This window comes from Triturus cristatus, chromosome 10 (genome assembly GCF_964204655.1).
Source record: "Triturus cristatus chromosome 10, aTriCri1.1, whole genome shotgun sequence".
NCBI classification, from domain to species: domain Eukaryota; kingdom Metazoa; phylum Chordata; class Amphibia; order Caudata; family Salamandridae; genus Triturus; species Triturus cristatus.
In genome coordinates, this window is record NC_140593.1 from 1,216,336,070 (window position 1) to 1,216,359,508 (window position 23,439).

At 44.4% G+C, this 23,439-nt stretch overlaps 1 protein-coding gene across 5 annotated transcripts in view; it reads left to right on the top strand.

The window, feature by feature from the left end:
- EMD (emerin) overlaps positions 1-23,439 on the top strand; it is a 109,508-nt gene that overhangs the window by 47,484 nt on the left and 38,585 nt on the right. The window contains exons 5-7 of one of the 5 annotated variants that reach the window (XM_085629735.1): positions 9,936-10,016; positions 10,790-10,900; positions 14,135-14,725. The exons of the other annotated variants lie outside the window; for them this stretch is intronic. Coding sequence (XP_085485861.1) covers positions 9,936-10,016; positions 10,790-10,900; positions 14,135-14,451 — 509 coding nt within the window. The 3' untranslated portion in view covers positions 14,452-14,725. Of the gene's footprint in view, positions 1-9,935; positions 10,017-10,789; positions 10,901-14,134; positions 14,726-23,439 lie in introns of those variants that run through there. 5 annotated transcript variants of the gene reach the window in all.

Sequence of the window (23,439 nt, forward strand, 5' to 3'; positions counted from 1 at the left end):
TCACTCGTTTCTTATGTATTCTTCAGGAAAGTCAGCAAGCACAAGTCGTTTTTGTCTTTTCTGTACTGCCAGCCAATGCGCATGACTGGCATCTCGGTTTCAGAAGGTGCCACCACTGTCTCTGGGTTCATTTGATCTCATAGGTAACCGGTCAGTTTGAGACTTTTCATCGATTTGTGTCCCCCACAGCAGACAAGTAGTTGGAAGCAGCTGCAGAAGCACCTTCCCTAGGAGTATTGGGGAGTTGACATGTCCAGCTGTGGAATGTAGGGTTCTTTTCTAACGGGCCTCCGAATCCAACGCTGATACAAAGCTCAGTGGGCTCTAGCAAGGATATTTATAGTTGAACCATGGCTTTCAATTGGTGAACTGAATCCGAAGCAGTCACGAAAAAGTGTGAACTGTCCTTCAACAAACTCCTAAGATGTGCCCGACAGGAAAAATAAATGGCCTTCGTGGTGATTCTGGTGTTCTTAATTCTTCCTCTCTCCCATTCGCAAATATGTGGGATGCCTGTTCCATATGCAGGGAAGGAACAGCCTTTCCTGTGGAGCTGACATTTTACGGTTGTTGTAGGAGGCCTTGGTACAAGTTTCCTTTGCTTCATCACCACCTACTCATGCGGCACCACCTGTCCCAGCCCTCTTGCCGCATGTTTTTCTTCCAGGTACGGCTGGAGCGGGCATGTGGTGGACAACGGTGGGTGTTGTGACAGAGGTTGAGTGATCCGAATGGTTGGAAGGTTGACATTTTCAAATGAGTTACTTCAACTGTTTTAAAACAAGAGGCGTACAGAACTATCAAGCCCAGCATTCTGGAGATTGTGGTATCAACATAAAGCGGTCAGTCATTCGCTTCAGTGCCTCTGCTCTCTCAGGTGGTAAACCGGGCACAGCCAGAAAAGCACCGAGCAGAGCTCCCATAAAATGAAGATCTTGATAAGCACTTGCCTGAGTTTTCCTGTTATTTTTAATAAAATCTACATTGTGAAGAGTGTTGCATGCCACCCTGAGGTTTAGGAAGTCTTTGCCATAGAGCCCGTGGTCCGCTAAAGGCTATAAATGCATGCCATGCAGGCACAGATGTGAAGCACCTACAAGAGTGCACGTTGAGGCCGCTTGGAGCTGAGGCCAGTGCATTAGTACGAATTGTGCGACCCCGTAGGCAAACTTGATCAACTGCAAATACTCCTTCCGTGATGTGAAAATGAGCATCTTCGAGGGCTATTGGTGCTGACCAGCTTTCCCCAGTATAACCCCTCCAAAAGCAGCACCCCATAGTATCTGTGAAAAAGAGGAATTGATTAATGTCATACAGCGTTTAAGGTGCGTCTGAGAATCATTGGTCTTTTCGGGGATGATGACGTACCATGAGTAAAAGCTCCCAGTCATTCCTTTGATGTGGGACTTTCTTGATGATTCCCCAAAGAAATCTCTTGCCGAAGCTTTAGCGCTACTTTATGAAATGTGACAGAGGTGGTGGGAAGTAGGGAGACTAGGGAAAGTTTCAAGGCGTGACCTGGTGAGATTATTAACAGAATTTGTTACTCTTGGGAGGTAGCAGTCTAGTGTGTTCGGAGAAGGTTATTCTTACCTACCTCTTCCTCTATTACTTTTTTTACTTTCCCTGTTGCACTTCTGCTATTTTTACGGGGAATCACGGGTGTTGCTATTATTGCCCACTTTATTGGTACTCCATGAACTGATCTTGAAAGGATGGAAAATTTAAAAGGCCTTGCTGGGATTCAAACTCTAGACCTACAGATCCCCGCGGCAAGTGTTTAACTCGCCAAGCCTACCGCAGCTTTATTTGTTGGTCTCTCGTGGCAGCGCGTTGGGCGTCAGCTTTGTACTTGTGACCGAATCGCTAGAAGTGATGATTCTTACTCTGCTTTTACTATTCTCCAGTTCTACATCAGTCATTGGAGATAACTATGGTTTTGTTTTCAACAGGCAGGTCTATGACCTTGTTCTGTATTTGCAAATGTAGGGGCCAAGTTCTGAGCCTGACTGAACTGCGCATGCACACAGAGCCCGTATCTGCTCTGGTTGTACTATCCTTGTATATTTGACACTTCTGGAGAGAAGTTACCTTACCTTCTGAAGCCAAGAGGAGAAATTGTTCCGCTGGTTCTAGATGGAAGAAAAGCTTTTCAGTGATTGCAGATTGAGGCAGTCTGTCAGTAGAATTTGAGCTGTTGCAGGGCTAAAGTTACATTCAGCCATATTTTCTTTTCCCTTTTTTTGGAGGCCTGTGCCACTCTTAATGCTATATTTGGAAGAGCCGAGGTTCTTGATGTTACATAGTTTAATGTAATTACACCACAACTTCAACAAGAGATTTCCTATTATCACAAAAGGCTAACCTGTCCGCTGCAACACCAGCCAACCAGGCTTTTATACACAGTGCCACCAAAGTGAGTTTTTTAATGTGAAAGCTGACAGCTGCTCTGTGTCAGAGGACTGTGTGGCCAAGAGTTGCATCAATAGTGGAGATGGTCCAAATCTAGAATATATTCTGGTAGCAGCAGACGAATGCATGAGGCAAGGTGATCTCCATCATCTACAGATCTGATGTCTGCCTTTTCTTTTTTTAATCATGGGGCTCTTCCACTGTTTGAGGAGTCAAATCTGGAGTATGAATTATATCAGGTTTAAGTGTCATAGCTTTGTTTTCATATATTCGACTTAAACCATCCAGAAAAAGATGCATATAATAAGTAGGCCTTGGCAGAACTCACGGAGTGCCTCAAAAACTCTACGAACGAGCTGAAGAATGCTTGTCCACCCGGTCGCGCTGCTTTTTCAGGCCAGTAGCGTGTTCCGCACTGAAAACAGCACGCACCACATGGTTCGCATGGGCGTGGCCATTTTGTTTGACCTGCTTTCTCTTCTGTGCAGGGCCTTTTTCAAACTCTTTTCATCTCTACCAGTCCTCCCCCATCCCACTCATCCACCCCGCATTTACTCATTTTTATCTGTGTGCGTATTTGATGTTTCTGAATTCTTTTTTTTTTTTTTACATTTTCCATGACTTTTTGTAGATTTTGTTCCCCCTTTTCTTCCTTGTGTTCCATTTCCTTTAGTTCTTCCTTTTTGTTTTGCTGTTTCCTTTTGTCAAACTTCATTTTTTTTTTCACCCGGCACCATGTCAGAACAGGCAGCAAGCCGCACACCATCCGGTTGCCAGCGTGCCGCCATGGGGTGCAGCCTCGGCCCATTTTTTCAGAGGTAGAGGTGGCGTGCTTGTTTTTGTTCAATGATTTTAAAAAGATCATAAACATGCATTGAAATTTGGTTTCAGATGAGGTCAATGCCAATGTGCTGACGATTTTCCCTTTCAAGAAGGGCAAGAATGTTAAGGACCACATAGTAGTGAGCTCCTTCCGGTGTGGTCTGATTAAACCCAATCGCCTCACACAACCGAACTTGTAGGAAGAGAGTCCAGGCAACCCTTATTGGTTTACAGAGGCAAAAATGATGACGCTAAATGCTTTCTGTTGTGGTAGTGTGGGGAGCAGTTTTTGCTTATCATTTGCTGTACTCACAGAGGCAGTGATGGAGACCCACACTCAAGAAAAAATCCAAGACCAATTTAGAAAAACGAGTCGTTTTATATACATTTTTGATACCAAGAACTTTAGCGGGTAAGTACTTTTTAAAATATAGATTTTTACCGGTAAGTAAAAAATTTACTTCAATGAGTCTTTACACAGCAGTGCTTTCTAAAGTGAAAACAGGCACATGTTGCATACAGTTATTTACGTGTGTTTCCGGGAGTCTCCTTCAGGACTTATGGACGCAGGTGGCCAAGGTCCAAATTACCACCAGCAGTTACTCAGTGCCTGCCCTGGGACGTCCGGGTGCACAGGTGCTGCTCGGGTAGGTAGCTGTGCATGTGCCTGTGGTAAGAAGGGGGGGGGCACCTAAAATCAGGCTGCTTACGGGTACTTGGGGACACGTCTGGGAGCTCCCAACAGATCACAATGGATTCTGGGAGCAAGAGAGCACAGTCGATTCTCAGGTACCCGGGCTGGGTGCATTAAAGGCCCTTGCGGTTGTCCAGCTTGCTGGTTGAGGGTGCAGAAAGCAAGATAGCTGGGCCACTCTGGAAGTGGGTCTCTGCTGTGCTGACGTCCCTCAGCGGCTGCTCGGTCTTGGTGCAGTGGGAGTCCGGATTGGACTCACATGGGCTGTGTTTGCTGCAAGGGGTCAGTACCGTGGGTATTGGTGCTATGCAGCTCCTGTCAGCCCTGGTGTACTCTCACTCGGTGGGTGGGACAGATCTGACCTTCTAAGGCATAGGTTCCTTTTCCGGGGCAGCTTCGGGCTGTCCTGGGAGCTGCAGCATGGTGAACCGGACTCGGCTTCTTTGGTGCATGCGGTCTGCAGGGGGGGAGCTCCTCTACTCCAAGGGCGATTGCTGACAATTTGTGTAGGGTTGGCAGTCTACCGGGGCTCTTGGCAGATGCTCAGCTACAACACGAGCCACTTGGTCACGGTTGTCGAGACTTGTGCATGCAGGCAGAGTTTGGCTCAAAGTCCACAGCAAGTCTTCAGTTCTTGTTTTCTCACGGCTCTTCTTTGTCGTCTTCTTTGGGATCTGTCGAATCTAAGGTCCTGGCATAAGAGGGCTGCTTAAATGCCCAATTTAGGGATCAGAGCTTTGCCCTGCGGAATTCCATGGAGTTCAAATGGGCTACTTACCTTTAGGGTGATCACACCCCCTAAATTACCACTTCCTGTGGAAAGGGTGCATAACCCTGACCCAGTGAGCCTATTTCCACCAAAAACCAAGATGGTGGAATTCTAGTTTTCGTGTTCACATCAGGTAGTTCACCTTAGGTGTGGAACGAGCCTAATAGGGAACACGTCTCCTAACTAGCACATTTTCCCTCCTGTCCTGGGACCATATGGGCCCGGGGTAGGGGGTAGCATTGTCCTGTCTGGGGGAAGCCTGGGTCGCATATCAAAGACGGCAGAGGCCTTTGAAGCCTCCTGTCTTGGTATGCTGATTACTTCGCCATCCTGCTTGAAGTAGGCGACCACATCTCCGGCGGGGTAGGCATTGTTTCTGCCTTCAGAGAATGTAGGCTCTCACAGTCAGAAACCTGTCTGTGGTGGAAGGCTGGTCTACACCAGTCAGCTAGTATACTAGAGATTAGTAGGTTTTCAGGGGGGACCTCTAAGGTGCCCTCTGGGTGCATGTATTAATAAATCCACCACTGAAATAAGTGTGGGCTTATTAATACAAGATGTTTGATTTCCAAACATTTTTGTTTCAGTGAAGCATGTAGCTGGGAAACTTGTAATCACCAGTGCCCAGTGTGTGTATATATAGTCAAAATGGTTTCACTGTTTACTGGCAATGTCCAAGAATCCACATGGACATCACGGGGGCAAAACTGCTCATGCAGATACCGCCTCACATGTTATATAATGCACCCTGCTTTAGGGCTGTAAGGCCTGCTGTAGGAGTGACTTACTTATATTACATGCAGTGTCTGCAGGCGTGGCACAAAGGAGGTGTACCATGTTGTGTCTTCACTTTTCTAAGCACCATGTCACGCAGCCCGCAATGGCAGTTTGCATGAGTGTTTGAGGGTTCCCTTTGAGTGGCAAAATACATGCTGCAGCCCTTAGGCACCATCTTTAGCCTCCGTGCCCTAGGTACCAGGGGTACCATTTACTAGGGACTTACAGAGGTTGCTAAAGGTATTGCCAATTGGGAGAACAAAGGGAATCTGGCACTGGGGACCTGGATAGCAGAAACCCAGTGCACGTCTGTCAAAATTGCATCAAATGCCAGGCAAAAAGTGGAGGTGAAGATGTCAAAAAGGGTCACTTTCCTACATAACTTACCACAAATTGTTTGTCATTTCAAATGCAGTAGTTGGCAGGCATGTGCACTAATGATTGAATCTGAGACCTTCACACCCAATAAATGCACGTACACACTGAAGGGTCACACCACCTGCAATAGCAGTGATGTGATATGTTATCAAGTGCCCGTGTGACGTTTGTTATGTAGGACAAACCCGCCAGAAAGTTAAGGGACGTATTCTACAGCATTGCAGCAGGATTCATTGCAAGGTGCAGGTAGCGTCCTTGGTTGAGTATTTCACCACCTTTGATCACTCGGCGGAAAGCTTAAGATGGCTGGTGATGAAAGGGTCACTATCATCCCAAGGGGCGGTAATTTTGCGTATATATTGAACTTACGTGAATGTAAGGGGATATGTACTTTGGACACAGTACTGCGGGGGTTAAATGAGTTGAAGGAGATAGCGAGACAAGTGTCCTCATTAAATAATGGCTGATCCTTATTCTGTGTTAATCTGCACCTCTGAATGCGCTGAGTTTTCATGCGATGTTAAACACATTGTTCTTACTGTATATTTTCATTCAAGGACAGTACTTATCCCGTCAAGCACCATTGGAGCACACTAGATGGTGGTAATATAATGAAGTCACAATTAGTTGCGTGTCGCTTCGCAAATACGGATTCATGTTATTTGTGTAGTTAAGTATCTGTAAATTATGCAAGTAAATTGGCAGTGTGCTGATTAGTGTTTCTAGCCATGGCCATTATTAGTTTTTCCCTGACATGCCAATGTTGTATGAACTATGTTTTATATTTAAATATTGGTCAGTGATAACTACTATATTCTAAGCATGCATACTGTTTATGAAGGTAAAGTTACGCCCTTTGATTAATTTATATTCTAAGTATGTGTGATACTGTGACATTTCAATTCACTGGCCCATTTTTGCCAATCTGGCCTGAACGGCTTTTTTTGCCTACCAGCGCGCATAAAATCACTTATTTGCAGGCAAAATCTGTTTAGATTCTTTTCACAAAGACTCTTTATTTCCTGTTCAATTATAATATGGACTCCTATTACTCCCTTGCACACTTTAGCTCAAATTCATTCCATCCAGTTATACACATATCTCTCTGACGCTCTCGCAACTAGAACGTCTAACCGTGCTCGTCCACATTGGGAGAACCGCGACGTCCTCAAGCGTGTATGCGCACGCTGCGGAGCTTCCCATTATCTTCTCCACCACGAGACCGCTCGCTGTTCAATGCGGTTAAGAGGGCGAAAGGGGTTGTATTTTATCAAGGAGTGGTAAGACGAGCGCGATGATGCTCATATCATTTTTTTGTTAGAGGAGAGCTTTGACTTGTTACAGTATAGATCTGTTTGTAACCGCTTATTCATTCTTTTTTCACAGCCTAGCCTACAATTAATTCGAAGGGCTCTCCCACCCTATACTTTTGATTCTTTCAAGAGAACTTGGTGAGTACTCAGTTGATCCCTTGTGCGGGCCTATGAGCCTTTGTTTTCAGTGCAACTAAATTGTGCGTTTTTTTCATTTACCCAACGTTTGATTTATTTTCTCTTTCAGCCTTACCCATATTAATTAGGAAAGGCTTTTATTCGTGGTATGCCGCACCCATGCATTTATTGATTTCCACTGGGTGTGTGACCAATTAGAAATTTTGATGACCATGTGATTTTTTTTTTTCCGCATTGCAGAAAATTACTGGACGTGTTTGCCCTAGATGAGGAGCCCATGTGCCTTTGTCCCTATATTTTTACTCGCCCAGTTCAGGAACGAGTATCTGTGCTACTGTAGGTGAGTTTTTACACGTTAGGAGAGAATTGCATTTTATGAGAACACACAAGACATGTTTTTAATTGCCAGTATCCCCACACAGGTTGCCACGCTTTTTCTGTCCTGATGAAGACCCACATTAAACGTTTTGAGTGACAGCGTTTTCTGGGAAGAAACGTCGACAACCGTATTATCTATGTCTGGACTGAATCATTATCCTCGAGGAGAAATGTGATTGATTACAGTATTACCTCTATCATAAGGTTATTGAGTAGGAAACTAATCTCCATTTCAGCCAGGCTGTATGCAGGTGCCTGTGTGCACTGCAAGTCACACTCCGTTACTGTATTTGTAAATATTGATCATGTGTCACCTTACATAAGCAAGTTTTTTGCACTTTTTCACTCTATGGAGCAACCATTAGTATGTTGTGAATTCTCTGGATATACAACAAATCTTTACTACAGATGATATTTTGCATATTCTTTGCCTCTGGTTTTGTATTTCTTTTCTTCTCTCTTCTTTGATTTCCCATAGGGTTTAGCATAAGATTAAAACCATTATGTGCCTTGTGAGAATTTGTTTCTCTTATTAAAATAATCTTCACAGTCCCCATTTTGGACCATTTTGTTGTTCGTACAAAGTTGTACCCCGGTTCTACAATCTTTTGGGTGTCCCTATTATGTTGTAATGAATTTCTTTTGTGCCTTGCCACCTCCCCTTTATGGTGGCTGCAGGCAACAGGCCTGGGAGAGGATACGCCCTGCGGGAACGTCAGCTGCTCTGGTGGTGTGTGCGCCATAGCATTGGGGTGCAGCGCATGACACAGCAGCTAACGCACCATTGGGCAGACCTCATAGACTGAAAACAAGACCCATGCGACCTGCTGGGTGTCGAGGTTGCGGGGCTTTGTGAGTAATTGGTAGGCCTTGGAGGAACTGGCGGAGCTTTGTTCAGCGGCATTCCATGGAGTTCCGGAAAAACTCTGTGAGATTCCACAGAAATCTGAGAATGGACGGAAGAATGCTCATCTGTACATTTACGCTGCGTTTTTCAGGCCAGTAGTGTATTCCATATGGAAAAATCAGCGCAAACGGCAGCACGCGGTCCGGATGGGCGCGGCCATTTTGTTTGACCTGCTTTCGTTTCTGTGCACAGTGCTGGGCCTTTTTGAATCTCTTTTCATCTCTACTAACCCTCCCTTATCCACCCCTCATTTACTTTTTTTTTCTTTTATCAGTGTGTCTTTTTGTGTGCGTATTTTATGTTTTCTATGGGGTTTTTTTTTCCATGACTTCTTGTACTTTTATTTTGTTTTCCCTTTCTTCCTTGTGTTCTACTTCCTTTAGGTCATTCTTTCTGCTTTGCTGTTATATTTTGTTGTCTTTTTTTTTGTTTTCACCCAGCGCCATGTCAGAACAGACAGCAAACGGCGGTGCCAGTGCGGCTGCAAGAAGCCGCACACCTTGCGGTCACCGGCGCGACCAAAGGGGGCAGCCTCAACCCATTTTTACAGAGGCGGAGGTGGCCTCTCAGTTTATTATTAATATTTTTGAGCAGCACCACCTCCCCTCCATGCTGGCAGCAGACCTGGGAGTGAGTATGCCCTGCGGGAGCGTCGGCTGCTGTGGCAGAAATGTGTGCCGGTGTGTGCGCCGCAGCACTGGGGTGAAGCGCACGACACAGCAGCTAACGCTCCGCTGGACGGACCTCATAGACTGCGAACAGGACCTGCTCGACCTGCTGGGTGTCGAGGTTGTGGGGCTCGGTGAGTAATTAGTTTTTATTTTCTAAAAATGCAATTTTTTTTCTCCAAATAACGTGCTGCTCACACTCTGAGGGAAGTTAAATTTACGTTACAAATAATTTCTGATCATGCCAGTTGCTTGGCGATAGTTACTTGTACTCATTAGCGCTCGCTTGGGCTCATTGTCCTGTCACTGAGATAGTAGTATTATATCAGGGAGTTAGTGTTCCCTGTGCCTTTCTTTATGTAGCTCAGACAGTCCCAATCTTCCAGTGATATGTACTATCTATGCATTGAAAAGGGAGACTGAGTTGGCCCATCAAAGAGGGTTGAAAAGCAAAGATCATTTGTTGCAATACATTATTAGTTCAAAATGTAGTTTAGAAAATTAAGAATAGGGCTTGGGTTTATGAAATTAGGAATAGGTAAATGCTAGTACTACAGGTGATCTGATTGATTTAGAAAAGTACAATACTACTGCGTCTGCCTGTCAAATTATTTTTGAGGAAATTGACTGTACTCTAAAATATATATATATATTTTCTCTTCTTTATTCCTTACATTAGCACCCAAGGGCAAGAGGGCATCACAGTCTGGTGAAGGGGCTGCCACCTCCAGCGCTGCGGCCGATGGTTCTGCTGGGCCCAGTAAGTCCTGTTATTATTATTATTTCCCTAACTTTTACCTCTCCGCACTATTAGAATAATATAATTTGGCTTATTTTTTCTTTAATACGGTCTCCTGTTTTTTCAACTCCTCTAAGTAATGTTTGTTAAATTCTTGTTATCCCTGCATTATTCTTTTTTCTATATTTCATGTTTCGGTAGCTGACTTCCCTCTGTCTACTCTGTAGCTTTCTTCTGCTTTTTATTTTTTTTAATATGTTTTCCCTCTCCCTATATAACTTGCGGTACTCTAAGACTAAAAGAACAGATTTTGGTACTGCGAAGATTGCAGGCGCAAGTAAGCTATTATTCACCACCCATGTTTGTTGATGAGGCTTTCTTGCCCATGCTCAAACAGACAAACCAGAGAGTGACCCCCCCCCCCAATGTTGTGTTATTCATTTCTACAGTTTAGCAGCAGTTTCCAAGACAGACCAGCCTGGCAGGAAAGTATGAGATCCCATTGCATTTGCCAACCAAGACCGTATGTCCTTCATTGACCATTTCACCCTTTCATTGCACTTAAATGACTCGGAGTCATCATAGCTCCATCTCCCACATTACGAAAAGTTTTGGTTAGCTTGACAATCTTGCTTTTCTAACGCTGTCAACCAACAAACCTCCAAAGTGATAGTTTCAATTAAAGATACTGCCAACCGAACTGTAGTGAGGTATTGCGGTTCTACTTTGTTCAAAAATAAGTGTAATTACTTAAGAGGTGAATCTGTGTCTAAAATATGTACATTTCTTTCTAGCCGCACAGACCACCAGTGTTGGGGCAGGCAGCGTCAGCAGCTCCAGTGCGAAGGAGGCGGCTGAGGAGGCGGTTGGAGGGGGAGTCCCAGCGGTAGCAGAGACGGTTGGTGGTAAGTTACATTGCTTGCTTATTGATGAATTAAGTATGCTATATTTGTTAAGCGAGGTAAATATCCCACCCATCATCATTCATCACCTTCCTGACCATGGCATTTCGCCACCCGTTGCCTAACTGCAACATGGTTCAATTCGGCACTGCAGTGTGGCTGTGCATTGTGTGTCTGCATCAGTTAATGCAGTATTACAAATGTCAATACATTATAAACCGAAAACAATTCATTTCCCAATGCCCACTTAGTCACCTTCTACTTTACTCCATTATTCTTTTCTAAGTTCTGTCCTACCAAAAAACTGAAAAATCCATTCTTGGCATGTGCCACATTTTTCTGGCCTAGTGATGTATGTATGTATATTTATTTCATGGCTTCCATGACTGATTTATGCCTTTTCAAATGTTTCCCTCTCGTTATTCATCAGCTACAATGACTGATCAAGCCAAAGCTTAGCACACGATGATCAGTGACACCCCATTATTTTATAGCAAAACCTCTACCTAGCCTAATCCCTCTAATTTACTGTGCAGTAGAGTAACTTTCCTTACCACCAAGCAAGGGTATTTGTTGAAAATAATTTGTGCTGGAGGGCAAGCCAGGGAGTAAAGTGGGGCTAAGTGCCTGATTTAGTGTTTGGTAGATGGTATACTCTGTGACGAACATGCCAAATAAAATCTATATCTTGTCCTGTCCCTGCACTGCAGTGCATCTTTTTCCCCACTGTTTACCTACGGCAGACAGGGTATCTGCGTTATATGTGACGTAGTACTATTATTGCTCCTCTGCCGCTTTGGAGTTAGGGTATAATTGAAAGGCAGTCGGAGAAGAGAAGGAGCAGTGGAATTAAAGTAAGATAATAAATTGTCCATTACAGCTGCCCCACCTACAGCGAGTAGCAAAGCACCCAATGCTAGCAGGCCTCCCTTAACCCCTTCCATTACCCCCGCGGCGCAGGGGGGGGGGGGGCGACGGCAGTGGCACTGTGCTCGTGACGAGCCCAGCTCGTCATGAGGCACGGTGGAGCTGTGCTCATGACGAGCTGAGCTCATCATGACCCCGCCCACTGATTGATTCCCCGCCTGTGTGGGAGAATCAATCGCGCGTGGGCGGGCCGCGACGGTCATAACGAGCCCAGCTCGTCATGAGCACAGCTCCACTGTGCCTCCTGATGAGCTGGGCTCGTCATGAGCACCGAAGCGGTTAATGATGCACAACAAGAATACTATCAGCTGTGCTGCATATTGCCTTGCCCATTAATGAGAGGTCATTTTTCTTTTTACACACAGTGTCTATTTAGTTTTTTAAAAATTAGGAAATCCTTTAAAGGAAGAAAATCACTTTGTTTTAATCTGGTGGTATTCTGGCTTATTTCCTTGCAGTCAGTGCTTTTTAGCTGGCATCCTACTTTGCTGAAAACATCCTAGGGACATTTAGTAAGCTGACCTAGCAGTGTATTCCGTCTGTTGCTTATCATTGGCTTTGTGGTTTGTAACTCACTTTTTCTGGCTTTATGTGCTTTAGGTTGTCTAGCTTGAGTTCATCCCCCCCCCTGCCCTTAGCCTTGTTTACTGCATTCTTCCATGAACTCGCTTTCTGTAAACAGGCCTTTAAATCTTATCTTGTCACATTTACTGTGCATTCAGAGACAGAGGTCAAATGTCAGGTTGTCTTTTCCAGGGAGAATGTGTTTAGTTTTCTTTCTCTGACTTCAAAGTCAGAGAATGTATTTGACAATGCTGCTGCGTACCCATATTGGAGGAGAGGGTGTATAATGCTTTTTATTTTTAGCACTCAACAAAAAATACATGAACTGTGACAATGTTTCAGAATATATCAGAATTAGTACAAATGAAGCACATTTTTTGTAATTCTTAAGTGTGGTGGAAACAAATTTGAATATGATCAAAACGCATCAATGCACTAGATGATGACGTTTGCACACATTATCATTTGTGTGCAGTAAAACATTTTGGTGCAAATGTAATGGTCATTTGAATTGAAAATGTTTTGTCTGTAATGGCAGTGCACTACCCCACCATGCATAATCCACACTATGCCAATCTATTCAACTCTATGCCCTTCTCCTCCATTCTAAGCCACTCCACTCTACGCTCCTCCACTCTAAGACACTCTGCGACAGGCCACTTGACTCCATGTCATTCACTCCATGACACAACACTCCACTCTACCCCACTTCAATTTACCCCACTCCAGTCTATTCGACTCTATCCCACTCCATTCCAATGTACCGCACCCGCTACAATCTACCCCAATCTACTCTACTCCAGGCTACCCCACACCATTCCAATTTACTCCACTATAACCCAATCTACCGCACTCCACTCAAATCCACCCCAGTCCACTACTATCGAATCTACCTCACTCCACTACAATCTACCTCACTTCAGTCTACCCCACTCCACTCTACCTTGATTTACCACACTCCATTCTAATCTTCCCAACTCCACTTCACTCTGTACTACCACATGCCACTCAAAGGTATCCCACTCCACTCCAATCTAACCCACTCCACTCCGCCCCACTCCAATCTACTCCACTCCAATTTACCCTACCCTAACCCAGTTTTTCCTACCCCACTCCAATCTTCCCAACTCCAATCTTCCCCACTCCTCTTTCCCACCCCATTTAACCAAACACCACTTTATCTAACTCCAATCTACTCCAATCTATCACACTCCAATCAGCCCCACTCCACCCCAATCTACTCCACTCCCCCAGTTCAATCAACCCCACTTCAGTCGACCTCACTCCACCTAATATACCGCACTCCACCCCAATCTGCCCCACTCCAAACTATGACGCTGATCTACCCATCTCCCCCACTCTACCCTACTCCAATCTTACCCAATGCACCCCAATCCTTTCTACCCATACCAATCTACCCTAATATACCCTAATCCATTCCACCCCACCCTATTCCACTATCTTTTAGCCATGCAGAACAGCAGTCACACTGGTGTACAACATGGCTAATACCCATTGCCAAAGTCAGTAGCTCTCGCATAAGCGAGACCTATTGGCTTTGCCAATGTTTGATAACTGATGCATGTGTGGGGAAAAAATTGGCCCTATGACTTATTACTTCAAAAATTCCAATGGCCCTAAGGGATGAACAAGGTTCTGCTACTGTGCCACTATATAAACAAGTGTTTGCACTGAGCTTTATTTACAATTTGTCTTTTTTCTTTGTTTTGTTTTTTTTCGATTTAGCTACTCCACCATCTCGGCAGGAGGTAGTAGCCCGGCGGCGGCGGCAACGGGTGGGGGTCACCCAGGCTGAATATCGCCGGCTGGTGGCTCTGGAAAAGAAGGAGGCATCTGTCACTGCACCCGGTACCTCGAGCCATCCACTAGTGCCTCCATCCCGGCCATACCTTCGGCAGTGCCGCCGGAAGCTGGGATCCACCACTGCTACCATTTCCTCCTCGTCATTATCCACAGACCGCTTCCAATGCCGTGTCCTACATGAGCTGTTACTGATTCGTCAAGAGGTGGCTCGCCTTCACGCCAGAATTGATGCCCTCTAATGCCCTTTTTAAAAAATATATATTTGCTTTGGTGGGAGAATCGTTTGTTGTGGGTGGGAATTGGGAAGGGCGGAAGTCTGTCTTTTATGTTTTACTTTGCACTGCTGCCATTTAGCGCAGCCTGTTTTTTTAAAATCCACTTATCAAAGTGTATACCAGTTAGTTATACCCTTGTCCTACTACCCTCTGTAACTATATTGACTACTAAGAGGGTTATGCCTATGCCTATATTGCCTACAACCACCTATTAAAAAAATCTTATTCTTCAGTAAAAGTTAGTTCACTTCATTCCATAGTTCTCATACCTGAAAAGATGAAGCAATGGCTGCTACCTCTCTCATTCTTCCAAAACCTTATTGCAGGGTTTCCCAATGTGCTTTCCTAACAGTGGTGGTGGTGGTAGTAGTTGCACGCTGCCTATCTGTGAAGACATCGCGAGTGAGGTTCCACTCCCACCTAGGTGTACTCCAACTGTAGGATTAATCAGAAGGATTATCCATCGCAGGCAACTAGATTGAAAGAAAACATAGTGGGTTATTTATTTATATCATAACTTATCAAAGACTGAGTCCAGACTACCATCATGACACAAAGACCTGATATTATAACAAAAACTAGCAGTAGTAACTTCTGAGAAATGGGGAGCTAGTGTTAAATTTATTAACACAAAACTAAACCTACGACATCATCGAGTCAAGAGCAGTAGACTCAGGACAAGGTTAAGTGTTTACACAACACAAGGCCGGAATGATGTTGATGTTATACATGTGAATTATGGATCCTTTTACAGTGAGCTGGTGTCGTTTTCACCACTTTCCCACCCCCACAAAGTGTATGATCCCTTTATGGTGTAAAATTCATAAGTCACACCACAGTATATATCACGCAGCCCGGGGGAGGAGGGTTAGGGGTTTGATGAACGGATGGGAATGGGTAGTTGGGGAAAGCTGCGACAGAGACAAACACTAGACAACATCAATATCCATTGGGTAGATGGGCAGCACATCATCACATCTGTTGTGCAAGGAAATGAGTAAATGACAGTCCTACAGCCCCAGAAACCCAATTTATTATTTATCTAAATGTTCTGTCATCTAGGTTTAAAAACTACGCATTTATGGAAGCGTGAATCCACACAGTTGTGAAAATTATGATTGTTAAAAGAAAAATGATACTGTATATAAATGCCACATTGGCCAGTGCATCTGCTTTCTTCTCGGAATGTTCTTCTCGGGTGTCCGGCTGAATTGGTCCAGTAAGGTAAGCAGGGTTGTTATGGAGCTTCTGCCTTTCGTGCATGAGAAGAGAAGGCCTGTGGATTGTAAAACAGAAACAATATTGTAGGGTCAAGAAGAAGGACAGAAGGTAAGCTTCTGTGAGGAGTGTACCTAGAGGCGGAGCAAGAGCATAGGCTGCTGCAATCATTCATCATGACTCGTGTGATTAACTGAGAAGTGAGAGCAATTTTACAATACATACAAGTAGCCTCATGTAACCGCCTGATCAATTTCACAACTGTCATCATACTAACATTTAGTCGAGTGCGTCCATTATGTGATGATGTGACATCACATGTCTGTCTCCTGTTACCCCCTGACCACAATCGCATAATAGTGGAGTTTTCACATTTGATCCAGCACACACTCCACTCAGCAGCATTTCCCAAATCACCTTTCTTCAGTCCTCAGAGCTGAGTAGGCCACTTATCGCCATCATCATGTTTGTTCCGTTAACTTCCTTCTTCTGGCTGCTGAGGTAGTCCCACCCTTAGTCCTTACTTATAGGCAGACTATGTCCCGACCTGATTGAGAGAGATAGACCTGTAGTGCACTGCTGTTGATGAACAAGAAAACAAAAGGATTTAAGCATTTTGTGTAGATTTGTATTTGTTAACTAAACTGACTGGTCTGGTCTCTGAAGAACCAGAAAAAAAGTACAGCAAGGAGTGGACCATGCAAGTAAATCTATGTAGGTGTGAAAGGGCCAATTACTTTTTGCAGAATTATCCATCAGCCCCCAAACATTGCAAAATATTGAAATCAAGTTTACAAATAAGTTGAAGACCCTAACTGTCTGCCACCACATGAATCATCATCATCACTCACACAATAATATATCACTCATTTGTGCAATAGTTACCTATTCCAATGAAGGCACGGTGGTACATATTGTTGTATCTCCTGTTCTCTCATGGAAGCAACACCTTGGCAGTCTTGTAAAGTAATGATGGATCTTTACTGGGGCAGCCCTGCGAGGGAATGAAAAAAAGAAGTATAGGCTTGGGACGGAGGCAGGCATCGTCTCCAAAGTCCTTGAAGAAAATTGGGAGGCTTCTTCACTACACTCTTGTCCAGCTCCAATCCAGCCATACATGTGAATAAATGGTGGGGCTGCAAAACTCAAACACAAAATATATAATGTTCCACTAGCTAGATCCGTGTTTTATCTTTTTTGGCAAAGCAGTTTGGCGATAATCTGAAAGTTCTATGGTGGCCTTCTCAGTCAGGAACGTAGAGTTTGTCCTCCAACTCAGGTGGTTCACCCAGAAGTTATTCAGACAACACACTTGTGTCTGACCAATCTCCCTCATCCTGTGGTGTTTCAGGAACAGTTTAATTGTGTGGTATGAAGTGCTGGTTCATTTTAATCATAGTCAATCTCTCCACATTTTGAAGCAAGAGACTAGTCCTTCTCACTGTGACAAAACTCGCCAGCTGCGCTGAGCACACGCTCAGTAGACAAACTTGTTACCGGACAAGCCAGATACTTTATTACCAGCCGGTAGAGCTCTGGCCATTGGTTTATCTTCCCTTTCCAATAGACCAATGGGTTTTGATCCACATTGGCCTCTTTTTGGTCATCCAGATTGTCCTGGAACATCCTCTCAATGGTCGTTGGTGCTGTCACTTGCTTGACCTCATTTGCCTTTGCACTTGACGTAATCTCTGCCACCTGAAACCGAGCCTATGCAGAGGTTGGGTCGGATTCTCCTGTTGCTGTTGTTGCCGAAGTTCATGTTGCTGGTGTTGGCTGATGTGAGACAACAGTACTACCCTCTCTGGAGCTTGAAGGCTGGACCTTAGATATTCTGCCCGGGACTCTTAATTTTCAGCCATTCTTCTTCCACGTCTGTCGCTTGATCAACAATCCACATGTTATACAGTGAAACATCCCATTCTGAAAACGGAATGAAAGTGGGCAGTATTTTTTTGTACTGTGGATCAAGTATTGGGGCACCTCTGTACTCTTTGGACGAGACTATGTCTCTTTGCAGCCTTGGATCAACAGCCAATCGAAGGATTAAGCTCTCAACCAATTCATGCACTCCTCCGTCCACACCTGCAAACCTTTTCAACACCTTTTTTAACTGGTCCTGTAGCAGATGCAACAATAGGATAGATTGGCTCATCGTACTGCCCTGCTTGCTGACTTCCTGTGTGAACACCTCTAAGGGAAGTAGCATCTGTGTCAGGCATTTGACTAGGCCCCATTTCTCCACCTCCGTCGTCATGCTTTTCCCAGTTGCATCACCTGCTCTTTGAAGGGCTTAGTCAGTGATCGGTCTGTACTGGTTAAATAGACGCTGAAACATGTAATAGGTAGAGTTCCAACGTGTAGGCACCTTCTGTATGAGGGCTTTAACTGGTACTCTATTAGCATGCTGAATAATCATGAACTGCTTGCGAAAGCATGGGGAGTGGCTGATCCACCAAGGGTGGAGGCCTGGAAACAAGACCTTGATTGGTGTCTGCAAGCCGAAAAAGTGGTCTACGCAAGTAGAGGATGCCCCAAAAAATGGGACACGATTTGGACCCATTGGGGAAAATATAGAGGTTAAGAGACAACGGAGCCGGGGAATGGTCAAAACAGATGTGATTAGAAATCACGATGATTAGCCATGGAAATGTTATAGCTACTTGTTTGAAATTGTTTTACTCCTCTAGCTAATGATGCCCTATTCCACCCTGTATTAATTATGTATATGGATATGTATCCAGCAACTAGTTGAATAAAAAAGTTTTTTAAAACATCCTGAACTGCTTCCAGGCTTTAAAAGAATGCCTAAAACGAGTGATGATTCTTCTGCAGGTGGTCAGTGTGTTGCAGACTAGTAGTCTTTTTGAGAAAGTCCTGCACAATCCGGTTGATGCAATGTGCCAATCACGGGACCCTGAAATAGCTATCATCTGTCATGGCCTTAACAATATTGCTGCCATTGTCTGTGGCAACAAATCCAATTCTGAGACCTTTGGGTCGCAGCCATTAAGACACCTTGCTGTTAAGTGTTGCAATATGTTTGCATCTGTATGGAATTTCTCCATGGCAAACATGGCTACTGTTGCATGCCGCCGAACGCCCTTAAAAGTTTCTGCAGTGCTTAGACCTGTAGATAGCTGGTGCCTAACCCACACAAAAGAGATCCAATGTGCAGTGATATACATGTAATCAGTTGCTTGGCAACTGGTCCCCATGTCTGTCATAAGGTGGATAGTGTGACCAGCACTCTGCTGCAAAGCTTGTCCAACGAATTGCATCGTGCTGGACCGCTAGAACAGCGACACTGGCAACACCGGTCCGGCTGGAAACCTTCCATTTCGGGCAGATGGCTGCCACAAACTCTAGAAACCCTATTCCTTCCACAAAGGGAAAAGGGAGGAGATCCAGCTCTACATTTGTGCCAGTTTCCCGTTGTACAGACGTTGGGTGGTTGCGTTCATAGGGCCCCTCCTGCCTAAATATCCCTGTATAGTTGACTGGATTTTTTGTTGTTTTCTGGAGCCATTGATTTAGGTGACTTCCGGAGAGAAGCAGGAGGTGGCGGTAGACTCAATGTGTGTCCGGGGGCAGTCACTGTATTCTGTTGCTGTGGTGTCTCCATCTGACTCTTGTGCAATTTTGAGGTTGCAGATGCAGGTGATACTGATGCACAGGGCTGCTTTGCTTAAAGCTGTTACCCTCTTCTTCCTCATCACCTCTCACGTGATCGAAGCTGATTCCTTTTTCATATCACCACCACCTGCAGCAATTTTTTTAAGGTGCTACTCCCACTGGATTGCGTGATATTTTTTCATATGGTTCGTTTGCCATCCAGTACCATAGTGTGAACTAGGCTTACCTCAACGAACACTCGTGTGGCAAATGGAGAATAATGCAATGTTATTCTCCTGCTTGATAATCGTAAAGAAGTCCCAAACTGGGTAGGAGAACATTTTTAGTGGGCTACTGGTGCCAGTGTCAATGCCCGAAGAACTTTTGTCAACGATTGACTCTCTGCAGTGCATACTTTGACTGAGGTAGTGGTGGATGCAGGTCTCGGTGATGGCCTAACAAATATGGAAGCTGGTGGGGGTACCAGTGCCACATCCCTTGGAGCAGGTTGAATAGGAGGGATAATGTCGGCGTCCTCTGAGCTAGTTTCCATGACAATGACTGGCTTGCTCTCCTGATCCCCTTCCATAATTGTAAGGCTTTCAGGAACTTTCCTTTTCCCTTGTCTCCTTTGACAGGTCTCTGACTCAGCCAGGTACCAATCCATGTCCTTATCATCAGAAGGGGTCCTTTCTTTTTCTTGCTGGAGATCAGGGAGCCAATGGTTCAAGAAGAGGTGCATCTTGCTCAGCAGGAAGCTCGACCTCCTGTTCTGCTCCAACTTCAGGAAGCTCTACTATTGCTGGCTGCAGATCCTGTTGTCCAGTTTGCTTATTTTCCTGGGTACTAGTTCGCATCTGAGACAAATCTAACTCCTGACTCACTGCTCGTCGCCATGATTGCAGTGGCTGCCTCACTGGGAGACAAGGGCTTGGCCTTAGGTTTGGGTGATGCCGTCATTGATACAGGGGTGCTTTTCCCACTCGCTGCGGGAGCGCGGTGCGGCAGGCACACAAACTGTCTTGAAAAAGGAGGAGGGCAGCAAGCCAGTGGTGGCAATTTGCTTCTCCTCCTCACTGGCCACTTCTTAGCAGCACCATTCTTTGGGGCCATCTTCAAGCTATGTCAGTTTATACTTAGCTGCGCAAGCATAAGAGAGGAGGACTTGTGTGTTGCGGTCACGTCACTTTGTACCGGCCCTCTGTCTGCCAGTAATGTGGCTGATGTCTCTTGTACACCTAAAAGCAAACAAGCAAGAAAAACATTTAGTGAAATGTGGCATTTTTGCAGCTTGAACTATTCATACTACTAACAATATAATTTAGTGGGTTTACTTTATTATCCTATATAATTAACAACAGATGTGTATCCATTCCAGACCACACCACCATAACATAGTGTTCGAGGCCTATGAGCTGCAGAATTCATACTTGTGCATATTTTGCCATCTGGTGTTGGGCTCGTATGCTTGCAACTTGTTGTCTTGGAAGAAATCTTTTGTAGTCACGAGATAGGTGACTCCTCCCTTTGGACGATAGTGCGCATGGGCATTGACTCCATACTATCAGGATAACAACATACATATGTAACTGTTTGCTTTATGTTCATCTAAGGGGAGACATCTGTGGCAGGCATGGAAATGCAGGGGAAAATGGAATAATCCTTAAAAAAATGAATGCTGGTGTGCGTCTATGTTAAGCGGGGGGGGGGGTCAAGGGATAAATGATTAATTAACATCCTTAAAAAATTACTGCTGGTGCGCAGCAGGCGCCTATGGCAGGCAGGAGGTGGAGGGAAAATATAAATGAAAAATGAATAAACATATTTTTTTTTTAATTAATTGCTGGTGTACTAGGGTTATATAAGAATGCCATTGGGAGGCAAGGATGTGCAAGGGGAAAATGGAAACAAATGCATATAACATTAAACACTGTTCATATATCCATATACTACAATGATCCTCAAGCATATTAAACTGATATCAGGGAAAAGTTACAAATAAAATTTAACAAGAAGGCATAGCCCTCTCTTCTCAATCTCCTTAGAAAATGGCTTTGAAAACTGCAAAAATGGATTTACACACTGGCTGGCTGCACAAAATTGCCTCCGGTCACATGGCCAATCAACAACAACAAGCTAGGAGGCATGGACACAACAAAGAACACATGCAGGCCTATGGCACTGGCAAAAGCACACTGGCTGGCTACACAAAATAGTTGCCGACCAGATGGTCAAACAACAATCCAGGAGGTATGGACAACAAAGAATACATGCAGGTCTATGGACACTGACTACACTAAATGGCTCCTGGCCACATGGCTTAGAGAACAAAGAGAAATGGTGGCCTATGGCATACACACGAACACACACACCCACATCCACATCCACACCCATTAATTCAGCAGTACCAAAAACAAAAATTAATTGAGCTATTACAATTTCATAACAACACACATCCAACCAAGGCATCGAATATTATTCCACCATAATACACTTTTTGCTGAAAAGGTGTGAAAAAAAAGAAAACTGACATTTTGTATTTAATACAGTGCCATCCCTGGTCTAAATTATGTTTTAAAACAACATATACAACAGGAACAGTTGTTTCAAGTGCCCAATGACAGTACTGGCTGGATGGCCCGTGGACAGACTAGGCCACATAGTTTTTTAAACCATGCAAAAAAAAATAATTAGGTCCTCTCTGAAACTCCAGGCCACCAACCACAATAAAATTTAAAAATCGAATAAAAGTACAAATAAATACTGGTGCATGCCCTCTATCAAACAAACAACACCTTTATACAAAAGTTTTTTTGAACTTACTTGTGAAATCACACAAATAAATTCCTTACAATCCAATGGTATAAATGAAGCAGAAATTGCAGACAAAGAGACTGATCCTTCCACTTCGAAATCCAAATTAAAAATGTACCAGTAGAAGGACAATGCACTGGAAAGAGCCTGCTGGACAAGAAGAGGACATCAACGTTGACTCATCTAAGGTAGTTCAGATGGTTAGTATGCTTGCTGCAAAGAACGTATACCATACATTTCAATAAACAGTATTTTATGTGCATAACTCAGTGGATTACTACTTTTGTCTCAGCGATTCTTTTGTTACTTTGCAATTCATAAGTCACAATCATAATGCAGCTCAGTGAGCTATGGGCTGCCATCAAAGCAGTTGCATAGCAAGGGGGGGGGGGGGGGGGTGGCACGAGTTTCTGGGGCAGCTGCCTTTCCACGTCAAACGCAGGAATATGACATGTGAATCCTACACTTTGTAGTCCCCTATGCATTATGTAACATTGTCTATGCACTGATTTGCACATGTACAATTCTTTCTCTCTGTCTGTGTGTGATGTAAAGTGCTCCGACACCCTACACTAGTATGAGAGGTGCTATAAAACAAAGTAAATACATGTCAGAGGGGCTATGGAGGGATGAGAGGCTCTGTTGGAGGGAATCATTGAGCCCCAACAAGGATGGTCGTATCCTGGTGCACAGTAAGCTCATCATTTACTATGCTTTAAAAGCTAATTCAATTCAGTATATGACAAATGGGTTGTGGAATGCACACTTCCACCCCAACTTTTCTTGGGGGAGAGCCCCTCCAAAGCCCCCTGTGTAGTGGTTAAGCTCACTCGCTGCACTGGGTGTGCACTGTAAGGGGAATGGTCTGACATTTGCCAGGGCTGCTACCACAAAATAAAACGAAACATTGACAAGTTATTCGCCGAGATGCAGCACCTTCCTTTTCATTGAAATGTTTCGATTTTTGCAAATGTGATCAATATAAAATAATACTTTAGTAATTTGAGTATTGTTTGGTGTGCACTTGTTTGTGTATTTTTTTTTTTAATTACTGTTTTAATGTTTGAAATTTAAACCGTACAAATTGCTTGGGGGTCCCTGGCTTCCAGTAGTGACTCAGTGGGCGTCCTCAGGAGTCGAAAGGTTGGCAACCAATGGAGTACAATACATTCACTCGAAAATATCTTCAAGTTGATTTAGCTGCTTCTTGAGTAGAGAATCTGCTCGAGAAGCGGCCGCCCGCTGAGTCACGAAAATGGCACTGGAAGGCTCTGTAGTGACGAAAAGCTGCGCTAGTGGTCGGCA